Here is a 17,916-nt window from a genome sequence, read left to right as displayed (position 1 = left end):
TTCCACATGTTTGGTGTGTCTCCCAGGTGGCTTGTGAGAAACTTTAAACAACACTTTTTATGGATATCTTTAAGAAATGGCTTTCTTCTTGCCACTCTTCCATAAAGGCCAGATTTGTGCAATATACGACTGATTGTTGTCATATGGACAGAGTCAGCTGTAGATCTCTGCAGTTCATCCAGAGTGATCATGGGTCTCTTGGCTGCATCTCTGATCAGTCTTCTCCTTGTATGAGCTGAAAGTTTAGAGGGACGGCCAGGTCTTGGTAGATTTGCAGTGGTCTGATACTCCTTCCATTTCAATATTATCGCTTGCACAGTGCTCCTTGGGATGTTTAAAGCTTGGGAAATGTTTTTGTATCCAAATCCGGCTTTAAACTTCACAACAGTATCTCGGACCTGCCTGGTGTGTTCCTTGTTCTTCATGATGCTCTCTGCGCTTTTAACGGACCTCTGAGACTATCACAGTGCAGGTGCATTTACACGGAGACTTGATTACACACAGGTGGATTGTATTTATCATCATTAGTCATTTAGGTCAACATTGGATCATTCAGAAATCCTCACTGAACTTCTGGAGAGAGTTTGCTGCACTGAAAGTAAAGGGGCTGAATAATTTTGCACGCCCAATTTTTCAGTTTTTGATTTGTTAAAATAGTTTGAAATATCCAATAAATGTCGTTTCACTTCATGATTGTGTCCCACTTGTTGATTCTTCACAAAAAATACAGTTTTATATCTTTATGTTTGAAGCCTGAAATGTGGCAAAAGGTCGCAAAGTTCAAGGGGGCCGAATACTTTCGCAAGGCACTGTATATAGGGAAGGTAATCAGGCAGGTGATTGAGTCCAGGTGAGTCTGATGAGGCATTGATGCGCGTAACGATGGTGACAGGTGTGCGTAATCATGAGCAGCCTGACAACCTCAGGGACAGAATTAAAACAATGACTAAAACCACAAGCTCCTATCAGCCTTAGCCCCCCCCCAATACCGATCATTAATTGTCCCAATTAACTCATTACGGAAGCAGAGACTGGAACAAATAAGGCAAACAAGCAAACCCCATAAGGGATTTGAGTTTGAGAGTGGGCCTTATCAAACACACAGCAGAGGCAGGTAATTCGAGCCAGGCCTAGCGGCAGGTGCTCGAGGGACGAGCAGTACACTGCGCACCGTTCTCCTCCATTGTTGATCAGCTGATAGCTGTTGTGGATAGCTGGTGCGACGGATTAAGGTTTAGCTTGGAGAGACATGCGGAGGTGGATGGGTGTACTGTTGAAATGTACCCAGGTGCTGTTTTAGGAAAGAACAGAGTGTGCGTGTGTTTTTGGCCCCAGAATGGGGACATTGTGAGCTACCCAACAGGAGAACAATTAGAGTCTTGTCTAATTCTTGGATTTGCATGAGCAACAGCAATCTGTTCTGTTCTGTTCTGTTCTGTTGTTGGAGGTCTGAGTGGCACTGTTACGCAAATAGTAGGGATGGGTTTTATGTGTGGAGCGGGTGTCTGCTTTTGTGTGCGTGTGTATGTGTGTGTGTTGGGATCATCAAATAGATTTTGCATTAAATGTAAAGTGCTGCATGTGGAAAATGAGGAAGTAATACAGCCAAAATACATTTGCTTGCATCGATGTGTGTGAGCATTCAATATGTTTGCGTCTCTGATAACTCAATCATGATAACTCAATGGATCAGTCCGGTGCATTTCATTTGATAACATCTGTGAGTTTTGGGCTCAATTAGACAGCTGCCGGAAATAATATCACTTCAAACATTTATAAATCAGTAGATTTACTGACAGAATTATTGAACTGCTCTGATTTCTATTTTTTTTTATTTATTAAAGCACCTCAAATTGAATCAGAAAATTGGAGCCTTAAGACTTCAGAGTCAAAGAAGTATATTTATTTTCTGGACTAAAAACACTGAAATATTCTGCTTGAACTATCTGTCTCAGCCTCTCCATAGAGTGATATGGTTCCCTTTCAATAAAGGCTGGTAGATTTAAATGTACCTTCCTTTCGCTTCAAACAGAAGACATGGAGTACAATAATGGCCTTTTAAGGGAGACGTTCATCCTTTTCCAAAAAGATGACACAAAGTACAGTTCGCTAAAATGTTTGGGGTGTTCGAACATTTGTAAAAACCTAGAGTTGAAAGGGGTTTGGATTTACACGTTTCTTGGACCATGGTTTCTTGGCTATATATATATACGTAGTTCTCCTCAGTAAACTTATTTTTCTCTTCTTGTCAGTGTTAAAACTCAGAGCGATGCAGTAGAACTGTTTAAAGGGGAAACTGTGTATCAATCTGAAGTTGCGACTACCTCCTAAACTTTTCTGTCACTGCTTGTTAGAAGATAAGTTGTCTGCACTTTGATGTGCAATGATTCTTAAAGTTTAGTACTTGCAGACTACTCTGTTTGCAGCTTCTATCTAGTAACTCACAAAACAGATTTTTGAAAAACATAGTTAACTTAAGAGTTTGGGACATTCTCTCAATTGACTTTTGTGTAAAGTCTGTGCCTAAACAGTCGAGCTCCATGGTGACGCTTGGTCACTTGCGAATATCAATTTAGTGCGGACATCCCATCAAGTAGTTGTCCACACTCTGTTTCTCTGCTTTTACTGACACACAACAGCTGCTGTAACAGTGATTTGCCTGTTCTAATAACCCAAAGTGGAAAACTATAACTCAACTTGTTACTCTTTTGAAATCCACATCTTATACCACATTTCTATAATAATGCACACTTCCTAGAAATCTCAAAGCAAGGGTCCCTACTTTTCTGCATCCAGCTTTGAGGAAATTGGATCAGCAGGATTAACCTAATTTAAGGACCTCTCAAGGTTCAAATAGAGCGATACTATCCCCTGTAACACGCCATCCGTGCATTTAATTCCACAACATACAGTAATTGGGTTAGCATCCAGAACGGCAGCCGTTAAAATCTCCAGTTTAAAACATTTGCAAGGCTTTTCAAACACCCATTGCTGTGCCATCAAAACTTTAGCTATGAAAGCAACAACTTTTTCCAAAGTTCACTGTATTCCCCAGAAGCAAATACAGTAGTAGCTAATTTAACTAAGTTTTTCAATCCAAAGACAAATAATATGAAATAATGATAATAAGATGAAATAATAAAACATAACATTCATATTACATAAATATTACATTTAAGCTATTTATTCAATTATTTTATTTAGTAATTTTCAATACATCACTGAGAGCATTGTGCTTGGAACACAGTAAATTGAACAAAAAGGAAGTGTAAAGATGTGATCAAGGAACCTTTGACACTCGATTCAAGGCTACAGAATAATGAAATGTATACTTCACATGCCTTCAAAGTCAGGCATTTTGGTAAGCTTTTAATTAACATGTATTTATTGTTTTGATTGTGTTATTGTTTCATTTTTTCTGTTTATAAATATGTGTCTAACTTTTTAAATCTGCACTGTTGGGAATGGTTTCATTAGTAACATTTCACTTTAGAGTCTACACCTGTTGTATTCAGCACATGTGACCAATAACATTTTGTTTGATTTAAATAAAGTAGGGGGAACAGCAGATGAGAATTTTTAGAGCGAATCAGCTATGTTATCTACATAGATGTGGATGTACAGCACCCACTTGAGGTAGACAGTGCCCATATAACCACATATCCAGGACCAGATTAGACAACTCCAAATCCTAAAGTTCTCTATAAGGAACTATTAGTATTAGTCTTTAGCCTCAACTTCTACCCACTCCACAGCACAATCAGTAGCGTGCAGACACACAACACAGCAATTGCTAGCTTAGATGTTCACTTACCCACTGTGCAGTTGGTGGTGAAGCCCGGTTCGATGGTAGTGGTGAAACCCGGGTCGATGGTGGCGGTGGCGTCCTGCTCGATCGGCCGGTCATAACTGGCCTGGATCCTGAAGGGCGTGGTTCCGCGGGATCCCAGGGTGAGGTGGACCACCGCCCAGCTGCCGAGGAGAGAGATGAGCATCAAGATCAGGGCCACTAGTAGACACCCCGGGTGACAGGACCCCCCGTGCCTACTGTTGGGGTAGGGGGTCAGAGCAGGGGTCCCCTCTTCCTCCAGCTGAGTTTCCCCCTCCATAGTAGTCTCAGGAGAGGGGGCAGACTGGGTTCCCGAAGAGCCTGTGGGGTTCGAGTCCCCCTCCTCCTCCCCTTGCAATTTTGGAGGGTCCCCCTCTTCCTTAGCCTGGTGGTGCATGCCCCTTTTCAGTTCCCACCCCTTGGTATTTTCCGGTGGGTTATGGGTGGACAAGCTTTTGGTGGAGACTCTTTCTAAAGCTGACAGGTGGCGTGCGTAGATGACACCCTGCACCTCAGTGCGAGAGGTGGCTGAAATGGAGTGTGCAAGTGTGTGTGTGTGTCAGAGTCAGAATGGATGTGTGCACACTTCACACACCACTGCTAGCCCCTGTGTGCAAGTTATGGGCAGAGGAGATCCTGAAGCGAATGCTCTCCCCAGCCAGCCACCGCCTGCCTTTGTGTAGTCCAACGTGGTCCATAATTTTATTAAGCAAATTGCAGCCTATTTCACTGGCTCCGGGCTACTGACCAATGATTTATCCCTCCCTCATTCTCTCTCTCTCTCTCTCTCTCTCTCTCTCTCTCTCTCTCTCTCTCTCTCTCTCTCTCTCCTTCCTCCCCTCTCTCTGTCCAATCATCCACCATAACCATGTGCGTTTCCTGTCATATTTACCTTTGACACATGTGGCCTCTCCCCTCTCTATTGGATCAACATGAGGAAGTACAGTAGCTGTGGATGTGGCTACTCAGTTAACACCCAATTACAAACGTGCACATGCACGCACAACACACAGACACACACACTTATTGTGTGTGTGTCTGTGGTACTTAAATTGATATATTTGGTTAACTCTTGTTTCCCATGCATTGTACATCATTTAACCTTTTAGTGACATCACTGTTGTTTAATGTTTAAAATACAGATGAATCATGAGTTAATCAATTGAAATTTTAATGTTTTAATAACGTAACAAAAAAAAACTATCTTAACATTGCATGTTTTTTGACAGAATGATTGTCAATTCTTAATTTAATTTTGTGTACAGTTCCAGTCAAAGGTTGACACACCTATTAATTCCAGGTTTTTCTTAATTTTTTACTACTTTCTACATTGTAGAATAATAGTGAAGACATCAAAACTATGAAATAACAAAAAAAGAAACCAAAAAGTATTATTTTATATTTGAGATCCATAAAAGTAGCCACCCTTTGCCTCGATGACAGCTTTGCACACTCTTGGCATTCTCTCAACCAGCTTCATGAGCTACCTCTGCTGCAGAGAATAAGTTCATTGGAGTTACCAGCCTCAGAAATTGCAGCCCAAATAAAAGTAACAGACACATCTTAACCTCAACTGTTCAGAGGAGACTGCGTGAATCAGGCCTTCATGTTTGAATTGCTGCAAAGAAACCATTACTAAAGTACACCAATAAGAAGAGACTTGCTTGGGCCAAGAAACATGAGCAATGGACAATAGACAGGTGGACATTTGTCCTTTGATCTGATGAGTCCAATTTTTACATTTTTGGTTCCAACAGCCTTGTCTTTGTGAGAAGCAGAGTAGGTGAACGGATGATCTCTGCATGTGTGGATCCCACCATGAAGCATGGAGGAGGAGGTGCAATGGTGTGGGGGTGCTTTGATGGTAACATTGTTGGTGATTTATTTAGAATTTACACACTTAACCAGCATGGCTACCACACCATTCCGTAGTGGTACGCCATTCCATCTGGTTTGAGCTTAGTGGGACTATCATGTGTTTTTCAACAGGAAAATGACCCAACACACCTCCAGGCTGTGTCAGGGCTATTTTACCTAGACGGAGAGTGATTCTAATTGTTTTTTTGTTTTTTTTGGAGTGCTGCATCAGATGACCTGGCCTCCACAATAACCCCACCTCAACCCAATTGGGATGAGTTGGACTGCAGAGTAAAGAAAAATCAGCCAACAAGTGCTCAGTATATGTGGGAGCCCCTTTAAGACTATTGGAAAAACATTCCAGGTGAAGCTGGTTGAGAGAGTGTCCAAAGCTGTCATCAAGGCAAAGAGTGGCTACTTTGAAGAGTCTAAAATATAAAATATATTTAGATTTGTTTAACACCTTTTTGGCTACTACATGATTCCATTTGTGTTATTTCATAGTGTTGATGTGTCTTCACTATTATTCTACAATGTAGAAAATAGTAAAAATAAAGAAAAACCTTGAACGAGAAGGTGTGTCCAAAATGTTTACTGGTACTCTATGTGTGAACTGCTTCAACTGGGAAGCATGCAACAGGCTTTACCAGGCAAAAGTGTGTCTGTGACAGCAAATACAGCACAGCTGTATGGGCTGCTTGTCCAATCAGCATCCAGGATCCAAACAACCTGTTTTAAAAATCTAATTTAGACTCTCAGAGGTTACATCCCAATGGCACCCTATTCCTACATAACACACTTCATTTTACCAGAGCCCTGGTAGAAAGTAGTGCACTATATAGGGAATAGGGTGCAATTTGGAACATAGTCTCAGAAGGGACTGTAATGATAACGACCTGTCACTGAGCTTTAGACAATTGGACCTTTGCGGCTTTGTGTAGTCCTGCGTTTCTCAAAGCCCATCCATAGACCACAATTTACCCTCATTGTACGGAAACAAAAATAGATGAAAGACTCAGTTAGCTAGACTACTGCCCGTTTCCAATTAATCTAATACATTTCATCATGCTATTCATAATTTAGTTATTTTTAGAGAGGGTTTATTTTGGATAATGCGCTCTCGCTCTGTTTGTGTTCATTTGGTGGGTTGGGGTTGTTAAGGTCGTAATCGGATTGGCCATGTTTGTTTGTCATTCGCTTTTTATCCATACACATTAGTTTACGGTGTATACATCCAATGTCATTGACTGTAATGCGCTAGCAAGATGAACTCTTGCCCACCATCCTTTGTCTATGGTAATATCAGTATAGTATATGGCTGGTACAGTAGGTTATAGTAGATAAGGTAAATATTAAGGTCAATGTGAATGCAGCACATCATTGGACATTTATATGGAAATGTTTGGATGTCTGGAAGTTTTAAAGAGATGTGGCGTACTGTTGGCCACTGTCTTGAAACTGTACACACACACACACACACACACACACACACACACACACTGCTGTCTCAGCTGACAGCACTGCAGCACTGGCATCACAGTGACGTCCCCACAGACTTTTCCTACCTTGAAGAGACATGTTTCATTCAGAGGCCATCATGAAGTCAACAGGACATAATGATAGACCTGTCACTCCAGGCAGCCTTGTTTTGCACTGTGTGTGTGTGTGTGTGTGTGTGTGTGTGTGTGTGTGTGTGTGTGTGTGTGTGTGTGTGTGTGTGTGTGTGTGTGTGTGTGTGTGTGTGTGTGTGTGTGTGTGTGTGTGTGTGTGTGAGAGAGAGAGAGAGAGAGAGAGATTGTGTGTTTTGCAGGACTATCAGGGTCACAGTTTAATGGACTCTTCCCCTGTGTGAAATGTATTTATTCTTCTCAGGACTTGATTGCCTTGTCACAGCATGATTTACATGCAAACTACTCCGACGTGCAAGACAATCATTCTCCATTCCCATCTTATCAGTAGATTATGAAAATAATGTACAGTCCTAGTACAACAATTCAAACAACATAAATTGACAGGGAAATAAATCGGAACCAAAATATTTCCGTGTCAGGTAAAATAACATTTCCCCCCCAGGTAATCCTTCTATAATTTTCCTGCGTTTATTTAAAAAACACTGTGACACTGAGGTTACCTTGTATCATATGGTAGCTGTGACATCATGTAAAAAATAGTTGTGTCATTTAGTTAGACTGCGCGACTAGGCTCCAAAGAAACAGCCACGAACTGTCCTGTATCACTGCCCATACGAACCGCCACTCTACCCGACTAGGCTCCAAAGAAACAGCCACGAACTGTCCTGTATCACTGACGGTACGAACCGCCACTCTACCCGTAGGCTCCAAAGAACCGCCACTCTACCCGACTAGGCTCCAAAGAAACAGCCACAAACTGTCCTGTATCACTGCTCCCGTACGAAACCGAACCGCCACTCTACCCGACTAGGCTCCAAAGAAACAGCCACGAACTGTCCTGTATCTGTCCTGTATCACTGACCGTACGAACCGCCACTCTACCCGACTAGGCTCCAAAGAAACAGCCACGAACTGTCCTGTATCACTGACGGTACGAACCGCCACTCTACCCGACTAGGCTCCAAAGAAACAGCCACGAACTGTCCTGTATCACTGCCCGTACGAACCGCCACTCTACCCGACTAGGCTCCAAAGAAACAGCCACGAACTGTCCTGTATCACTGCCCGTACGAACCGCCACTCTACCCGACTAGGCTCCAAAGAAAGAGCCACGAACTGTCCTGTATCACTGACGGTACGAACCGTCACTCTACCCGACTAGGCTCCAAAGAAACAGCCACGAACTGTCCTGTATCACTGCCCGTACGAACCGCCACTCTACCTGACTAGGCTCCAAAGAAACAGCCACGAACTGTCCTGTATCACTGACGGCCACTCTACCCGAACAAAGAAACAGCCACACTCTACCTGACTAGGCTCCAAAGAAACAGCCACGAACTGTCCTGTATCACTGACGGTACGAACCGCCACTCTACCTGACTAGGCTCCAAAGAAACAGCCACGAACTGTCCTGTATCACTGACCCGACTAGGCTCCAAAGAAACAGCCACAAACTGTCCTGAACCGCCACTCTACCCGACTAGGCTCCAAAGAAACAGCCACGAACTGTCCTGTATCACTGACGGTACGAACCGCCACTCTACCCGACTAGGCTCCAAAGAAACAGCCACAAACTGTCCTGTATCACTGACGGTACGAACCGCCACTCTACCCGACTAGGCTCCAAAGAAACAGCCACGAACTGTCCTGTATCACTGCCGGTACGAACCGCCACTCTACGCACTGCTGTCAGACTGTATAATAACTCAAATGTTTTTCCCCAAAAAATCAATGTTTAACAATCACTATTTAACATTTCAGTTTCCATTGTGAAAAATGTCCTGCAAGGTTTTAAGTGTCTTGTATTCTATTTTAGGAAATGTATTATTACATTTTAAGTTAGTTTTTTATTTTGCTATTCTCCACACAATTTCATTATGATCTATATTCTGCCATTTTATCTGTGAGCTATAATCAATAAACTCAAACTACTTCAACTTATAAGCATAAAGTATTGCCAATGGAAGTCTTCATGCAACACTAAATGTAGCATCAATCAATCAAATGTGAATTGTACTGTAAACTGTACAGCAGTATAGCAATTATTATACTACAAACGTTATAGTCTGGCAGAATCAAGCTAAATCCACACAAAAGTCCATGACAGCAACACTATAATTGGTTAAAGCACAACCATTCTAGGTTCAAGTCCCAGTAACTCAAAGGGGTTAACTACCCAGTAGAGTCCCAGTATGTATCTATAGCAACACGGGAGGATTATAGCCTAGTATGGAGACATGGCTTAATATTATAATGTTTTTTCCCCTCAGACACACATACAGACAAGCAGACTTTGATCATGCAGGGACTGTGGATGGTTAACATCACATTGGCTTTTTATATCCCTGAGATGAAATCGATTGAAATCGAGGTGGCTGGAAGAGGTCTGGAGGTAGAGGTGGTTTGGAGATTGCAGGATCAGGGTATCTATTAAAGCCACATTGATTTTGACTGTCCAATAGCATACTGCACAACAAGTGGGGCCCACCGCGCAGAGAAAACCGTTGATAAGATCGACCGCTTTGACAAGCCAGACTGTGTGAATGCTACTTCCTCAAAATTAAATGGGAAACATTTGAATGTTATCTGTCGAGGGGGCTGGGATCCTGCTGCGCCACTCCTTCATGTGATTGGGTGAGAAACGGTGAGGGACATGCAGTGGTTGGGTTTGCTCTGTGTGTTCAAAGGGAAACCAATAGAAATGCAAAATCTGACATGCTCAACTCAAAGTTCTGCAAATAACTCAATCTTCCATTCAAAGTTTCATTCAGGTGAAAGGTGAGTACAACTGTTTTGACTGTTTGTTGGTGTCGTGACATCAAGCAGCATCTAAAATCGCACCTCTCATTGAACTATGGACCTTTATTTCCCAGAATTCATGAAAATAACATAGTTTACTGACCACTATGAAGCTTAACTCAAGGTTAGCAAAGTTGTTCACAGCTGAGTCACAAAAGCGACTTGTCCCGCCTTTCTATACTAATCAAATTAGCTAGTGTGAGAAAGCAACAGTCAAAGCGAACCCTCAGCTATTTCATTGTATACAATTTTCACAGAGGATGAAATGGAAGCGAAACAAACAAACAAACCGGGAAGGAAAAAAGGAGCGACTCACACTACTAGTGAGTCGGCGAGGGATTTGTGTTGGGGTGGCAATTTCACATGCCCTAGAAACACCAACAGAAGCACAGCAAGCAATGAGACAGGCAGGAACACACAGTCAATGCCCCTCTCTCCCAACTCTCTCGAACTGATTCAGGCCACGTGAGGCAGCCAGCCTGGCTCAAAATGAAAGAGAGAAAGATTGAGGAGAGAGAGAGGAATATGAAGAGAGAGATAGTAAGAGAGACAGAGAGAAGGACGGAGAGAGATTTGTAGGCTCTAAACTTCCATTGAGCTCCAAGTCGACCCCCATGTCCCAACTGAAAAAAACCTTTCAAGACCAAGACATGTTGTCTCTTTGAGTTCCATCTCATGGTCAGGGAACCATGCGGCTTCAATATGATACACTGTTCACACTACTGAGTAGAGTCAAATTCAGCAATATTGTGCTGGCCTGGTTACACATCCACCAGAAAGGTATTGTACAGGCATTGTCCTTTCCAGCAAAGTTCCAACAACTATGGTGGGTGTAGAGACAGAGCAAGAACATTTATAAAAAAAGATATACTGTATATCTGAGCCAGAACAGAATGGTTCAGGTCAGCACGCTATTGTGAAAAGGGTATGAGTCAATAGCTATTTCCTCCTAGACCTCCCCATACAGAGACCCAGTCCATCCCTAATCTTAGGCCTAAAAGACACAGGAAAAAATTGAAACAGCACTGACTGTCAATATGCCAGGCTAAGTGGTCAAATTGAGTGACATTGACATACATTAATAGTGTTTAAGGAATCCAAATGTGGACTAAATAAGAAGACAAGTGTGGGGATGATATGAATGACGAAAACACAACTGACAGTAACTGTCATCCCACGTGGGGGGTGTGTGTGCGTGTGTGTCACCCACAAGAAGACAGGTGAAGTCGCAGTAGCTGGTGGTGTGTGTGTGGTTACTTAAGTGAATAAATAAATCGGGTCCTTGTGAGTCGGCGCTCCCCAGGCCAGCTGCTGAATGTTAAGGAAGTGAGAACTGACAGGATGCTAGCTGTGGCTGTCATCGTGCTTCTGCCGCCCGTATCTTGTGTCTGCGGGGCTAATCTGGGAAGCGTTATAGTGGCAGGGCTAATCACATTAGACCTGTAATTGGTTTCAATGCGACATGCATCTGGGCCCATATGCTAAATGCTACCTATACAGTGCTCTGGGAAGTTGGAAAAGGCTCAGAGGGTAGAGAGGATTGGCTGTTTTTCAGACTTGTTTCAGCTGGTATTTGCAAAGGAAATGGTACTTTCCCTCAACCAAATTGATAACTACCGGTTCTTTGTTGGTGACACTTAATTTCAGTCATGTTTCAACTGTTTTTTAATGAGTATTTACTAGGAACATTTGTGGTAAGAAGGATTATTTTGGGTGCTTACCCTGAACTGAAGTAATTCAACCGAAGTGGTAACTACTGTACCTGGTACTAACTGGTAGGAAATGCATGTTTCAATGAATCCCAATGACACTGACATGTAATGTAACATGTTATCATGTAAAGTTTATAGCATGTACATAGCAGACTATAAAATAAAGTTGAACCCTCAATGTGTTTTTTTAGCAATCCCAGCAAACCGCAAACATTCCCAGAGCATTTGCTAAGATTCCCATTAAGTTCAATATAGAGTTCTATCTATCATTAGGATGATAGTATAAATTCCTTGTCTTAGGTCAGTTAGGATCACCACTTTATTTTAAGAATGTGAAATGTCAGAATAATAGTAGAGAGAATGATTTATTTCAGGTTTTATTTCTTTCATGACATTCCCAGTGGGTCAGAAGTCTACATACACTCAATTAGTATTTGGTAGCATTGCATTAAGTTGTTTAACTTGGGTCAAACGTTTTGGGTAGACTTCCACAATAAGTGGAAGCTCCTGACAGAACTGGTGCAACTGATTCAGGTTTGTAGGCCTCCTTGCGCGCACACGCTTTCATGCTTTTTCAGTTCGGCTTTCTGATGGCCACTTCACTACCTTGAATGTTTTGTCCATAAGCCATTTTGCCACAACTTTGAAAGTATGCTTAGGGTCATTGTCCATTTGGAAGACCCATTTGCGACCAAGCTTTCATTTCCTGACTGATGTCTTGAGATGTTGCTTCAATATATCGACAACATTTTCCTATCTCATGATGCCATCTATTTTGTGAAGTGCATCAGTCCCTCCTGCAGCGAAGCACCCCCACAACATGATGCTGGCACCACCGTGCTTCACGGTTGGGATGGTGTTCTTTGGCTTGCAAGCCCTTTTTCTTCAAAACATAATAATGGTCATTATGGCCAAACAGTTCTATTTTTGTTTCATTAGACCAGAGGACATTTCTCCCAAAAGTACAATCTTTGTCCCCATGTGCAATTGCAAACCATAGTCTGGCTTTTTTATGTAGGTTTTGGAGCAGTGGCTTCTTCCTTGCTGAGTGGCCTTTCAGGTTAAGTCGTTATAGGACCGCACATTCACTAAAACGATGTGCACAACCACCACATAACATTCCCTAAAAGTTCTCATTAGGTTTGCAGGTAATGTATTAAAACATTCTGCACCAGTAATATTTAATAGCAAACCAAAATTGGTTCTTTAAAAGTTCCCAGTACATTCATTAGGTTGCGGCAAATGTTGTCATAACACAAAATCTGTCCATTCGTGCTGATGATACAATGTTAATATAAAACATCCACCATTCTTATTGGACATGTCCTCTCACCTAACATCCCATGCTGTTGAGATACTCTACGTAAATTAAAATTGTGAGAATCAAATTCAAGCCTGGCGAGAGGGTTACATAGACACACAGCATTTGAATGTAATTCAGAGGGCATTTAATCATACAAACACTTATGCTACACTTCATATGTTGACAATCGACATGTGAGGTTTGAACCTGCAGTATGTGCTTTTCAAGCAAGGCCTTTAATCCACTGCGACACAAGGGAAAGTCTCTTACATCTTCTTTTTTAAGTATATAGACATAGCAGTACAGTCAATGCTATGCTTGTAGGGGGTGCTTACTGGCGGCAGAGAAGTCAGGATTTACAATGGCGCAGTGTAATAAACAAAACCACCGTAAACAGAAAAATAAAATCAATGGGTTAAGAAAACCCAGATCACACCTGCAATACAATAAACAATACCGGACAAGGACATGGGGGGGAACATAGGGTTAAATACACATGTAATGATGGAGTTGAAACCAGGTGTGTGGGAAGACAAGACAAATAAAATTGGAAAATGAAAGGTGGATCGGCGATGCTAGAAGACCGGTGATGTCGACCGCCGAACGCTACCCGGACAAGGAGTGGGACCGACTTCGCCCCCCCCCCCCACCACTGCTCCAGCACCGGCCTCGGGGACGAAAATGAGGGCGAAGCGCAGTTTCATGTGCAACCTAACTTAAACATTGTTTGTGCATATTTTGTGTTTTGGGAACCTATCTCTTGTAATGTACCGACATTGTTCCCACAACCTAGTTAAACATTTTGGGAACGTTTACTTAAACATTTCAAAGAAATGTTTTGTGCACCTTAATGCAAACATTATTTGATTTGGGATAGGCAGCCTCTGGTAAGACAAGGGTCGGGGAACTATGCATATTTGTAAACAACAGCTGGTGCACAATATCTAAGGGAGCCTCAAGGTTTTGCTCGCCTAATGTTGAGTATCTTATGATAAGCAGTAGACCATACTATCTGTTTTCATCTGTATTTCTCGCAGCTGTCTACATACCACCACAGACCGATGCTGGCACTAAAACTGCACTCAATGAGCTGTATATGGTCATAAGCAAACAGAAAAACGCTCACCCAGAGGCGCCGCTCCTAATGTTCGGGGATATTAATTAATAGAGCTACCCCACAACTTTTTTAAATTTCCGCCTGAAGACATACCCAAATCTAACAGCCTGTAGCTGGAATGGCAACTGCTCGGCCTCCAACATCACTGGGGCCAAGCGTCATGCCATCCAGGACCTCTATACCAGGCGGTGTCAGGGGAAGGCCCTACAAGTACAATGTTCTCACCAGCCTGTTCCCACAACCTAATGAAACATTGTGGGAACTTTTAAAGAAAAGATGGAATGTGTTTTGGGAACGTTCTTGTAACATCAGGTGAATGATTTTTACAGACAAAAATAAACATTGTAGAATCATCTGCACAACTGGACAGTTTTAGTGTTTTAGGAAATATATATTTTGTGACATCCCCACAATGTTCCCACCAGGCTGTTCCCACAATGTAATGAAACATTCTGGGAACCTTTAAAGAACAGATGAAATGTGTTCTAGGAACATTCATGCAACATCAGGTGAAGTAGTTCTACAAACATTATGTAATTATCAGCACGACTGGACATTTCTTGTGTTATGAGAACATTTACCACTACTCAAGGACTTTCACAGAACCAAATTAGTTTCTCTCTCTCCCTCTCTCTCTGCTGGGAGTGTTTGGTGCATGCTGGGAATTGTGTGAGTGAGTGCAAGTATTGTGTAGAGTTAGATATTTTTTTTTTCTTTTACTTTTACTTTTCTTGAAGCAATACTTTTTTTCTTCCTATGCATGATTAGTGTCGAATTTACCCTGGTTTTGGCTGGGATGGTGACCCACATGGGGATGCCATCCCTGTCACTTCGGCACGGCTTTAGGTGTGTTACTGAAGCTACTGTCACTGTGGAGGAGTTTATGGTCGCGTAGGAGAGAAGGTAGGATATGAGAAATGTGCTTATGCGTCACGGATTAATAACGCGGTGGTGGTATTTCTTAAAGAAGAGCGCCTTGTAGATCGTATGGTTGAGCATGGGGTACTTCTTTCTTAAAGGAATGTTTATTCAAGTTACGCCACTTTTTTCTCCTTCATTGCGGTTTGGGAAGTTCACAAGTTCAAATAAGATTGTCCTGTTGGGTTGCAAACACCCGGCTTTGAAACAGGTTATGTCGTTTCGGCGACAGGTGTTTATGTTTTTGGACTCAGTGGAGCAGACTTTGGAGTTATCAATTAAAGTCAAGTATGACAACAGACTGTATATGGCTTATGCTAGTATGCTAGTACAGGTAGTCAACGGTGTTTTGAGTGTGGGGTAGTTGACCATAAGCAACATGCTTGCCGAAAAGGGAGAAGACAGAGGGAGGGGCGCAGGTGGTCCTCATAATGCCTGGGCCCACTGATGTAGGGAGAGGTGGGCTGACAGTGGTAGAGCAGCCACAAGCACCTGTTGCTGAAGAACAAGTTGTCCATGTTGAGGGCACAGAGTTGCAACTTGTATTAGAGGGAAATGTTATGCAGCAGAAAAATATTGTTGTAGAAGGTCAGGATGGATCTGAAGAGCCATTTCCTCAGACTGGTGAGGAGGTGCCCAGTATGAGTGCTGGGGTACAGGAGGGGGTTCATGTGGAGCTAATCTCCCAGGTAGTGGAGGAGATGCCCACTATGATAAATGGGGTACAGTAGGGGGTTCAGGTGGGGCTAGTCTCCCAGGTAGTGGAGGAGATGCCTGGTACGAGTGATGGGCTGCAAGTGAGGAGTGTTGAGAGGGATGTGGTAGAAGGGAGTCAAGGGTCTGTGGCCTCAGCTGAGGAGGATCAGGAGAAGGATATGGATATCTCTATTGATAAGATAGCAGCTGGTGACGACTCAATTTACAATCTAGTGGTTTCCTGGATCAGACTTTTGGGAAATATGTCAAATTGGCAGATTTTTTTAATGTTGATAAGTTTGTGAGGTCAGCTGTGATGTTACAGAAGACGGTGGGGGTAGACCAGTTGAGTGAGAAGAAACGTTTTCACTTCAGGAAATGTGTTACTGCTGTAACAGCAGCAAAATGTAGTGGGAAATGTGGTCAGGTTAAGAGAAAAATAAAACAATGATGATGATCATGCCTCATTTGGCTCTTATAAAAATAGCTGACCTGTTTCAATGCTGTGCGCAGAATATAAAATGGTATCTAAATGTCTTTCAAACAGGTTGAAAGATTATCGCGGGCTGTTGGTCCACAAGGACCAGTCTTACTGTGTACCTGACCGTTCTATAGTTGTTAAATGTTTCTAATAAGAGATGTTTTAAACATTTGTAAACTGCCTAATGAAAATGTGGGTTTTCTTTCTTTGGACCAGGAGAAGGTCTTTGATCGTGTGGACCACCAGTACTTGTTCAAAACAATGAAAGCCTTTGGGTTTGAGGATTTTTTTTCCTGGATGAGTTTACTCGTGTATGGTGTAGGTGGGGGGTGGTTTGAGTTGCCCCATCCCTGTCAAAAGGGGCATCAGGCAGGGATGCCCAATTTCAGGGTAGTTATATTGTCTGGCAATTGATCCAATGCTTTGTTTTTAAAGAGCGAGGCTTACTGGTTTCTCTGTGCTAGGGGTAATGATAGCACTGTCTGCGTATGCAGATGACGTGACAGTTTTTATTACAGGGGCTGAGGATGTTAAGGTTCTCTCAAACACTTTAGCTGAGGAGGTCCCCTCATACACCTTTAGAGTCAATTGGGGAAAGAGTGAATCGCTGTGGGCAGGTCAGCTTCAGACAGGGTCCGCTCCACAGTTACCAGGGTGGCTTCAGTGGGGCAGAGATGGGATGAAGGTTTTATCTAGGCTCTGATGCATTTCAGAAAAATAACTGGGAGGGTGTAGTGGAGAAAGTGTGTGCCAGACTGTCAAGGTGGAAATGGGTGCTATCCCAGCTGTCTTATAGGGGTACTGGTTGTCTGTGAGAACCAAAAGAGGTTCTCTCTTCCCAAATATTTATATTTGGGCTAAAGTATTTAGTCGAATGGGTGTAATTATGTTGCTTAATTTTGTGTTAGGTGCAGCTAAATTAGCAATATGGAAGACCCGAAAGAAGGGGTCTGTGGATGTGGTGGGAATGCTGGAGGGAATGTTGGCAGCGAGACTGAGGGTTGAGTTTGCCTATTACAAACTGATTAACAATATTGATCTGTTTATGAGTATATCGGGTATTCAGAGCCCGTTGTGTTTAGTTACTGTGGAGGAGGATTTGGTACTGTGCTTTTAATTGATTGTGCCTCAAACAGCCTTTCATAGCCTGAAACCTCACACTAAATTATTCCGCTGCTCTGTCATTTGCTGCAGACTTTACTCTAAATCTGCCATAATTGAAAGTTGTTTGGGTGATGCTGTTTGTGGTGAAAGCAAAGTCATCAGCAATTGGATCATCTCTAACCAATCACAGTATCAAAGCCAATTACGTACTTGGAAAGCGACGCTTCACCCATGACTGTTCTGGCTCTGGCCCAACCCATCGGTTTCTGGGACCCATCATGACGGCCTCGAATGTGTTTTCATTTTGTAAAGGGTCATGGAGTATGGTCAGATCCCGACTCCTTGTGGAAAACGATTATACCAAAAGGCTAAAAGGTGTTGGTTTTGTACTAAGGTTGTTTAATATTTTTTACAAGGGGCCCACATTTAATTACATTTTATGCACTCGATCACCTCACTTAAAAAAAAG

At 42.6% G+C, this 17,916-nt stretch overlaps 1 protein-coding gene across 1 annotated transcript in view; it reads right to left on the bottom strand.

The window, feature by feature from the left end:
• Positions 1–17,916, bottom strand: part of LOC135506266 (ALK tyrosine kinase receptor-like) — a 769,161-nt gene that overhangs the window by 164,321 nt on the left and 586,924 nt on the right. The window contains 1 exon segment of the mRNA XM_064925805.1: positions 3,815–3,972. Within this exon segment, the coding sequence (XP_064781877.1) occupies positions 3,815–3,972 (158 nt within the window).

The sequence above is a fragment of the Oncorhynchus masou genome, chromosome 2 (assembly GCF_036934945.1).
Source record: "Oncorhynchus masou masou isolate Uvic2021 chromosome 2, UVic_Omas_1.1, whole genome shotgun sequence".
Taxonomy (NCBI): Eukaryota; Metazoa; Chordata; class Actinopteri; order Salmoniformes; family Salmonidae; genus Oncorhynchus; species Oncorhynchus masou.
Note: the sequence above shows the minus strand (reverse complement) of the source record. Positions and strands in the feature narration are given on the sequence as shown.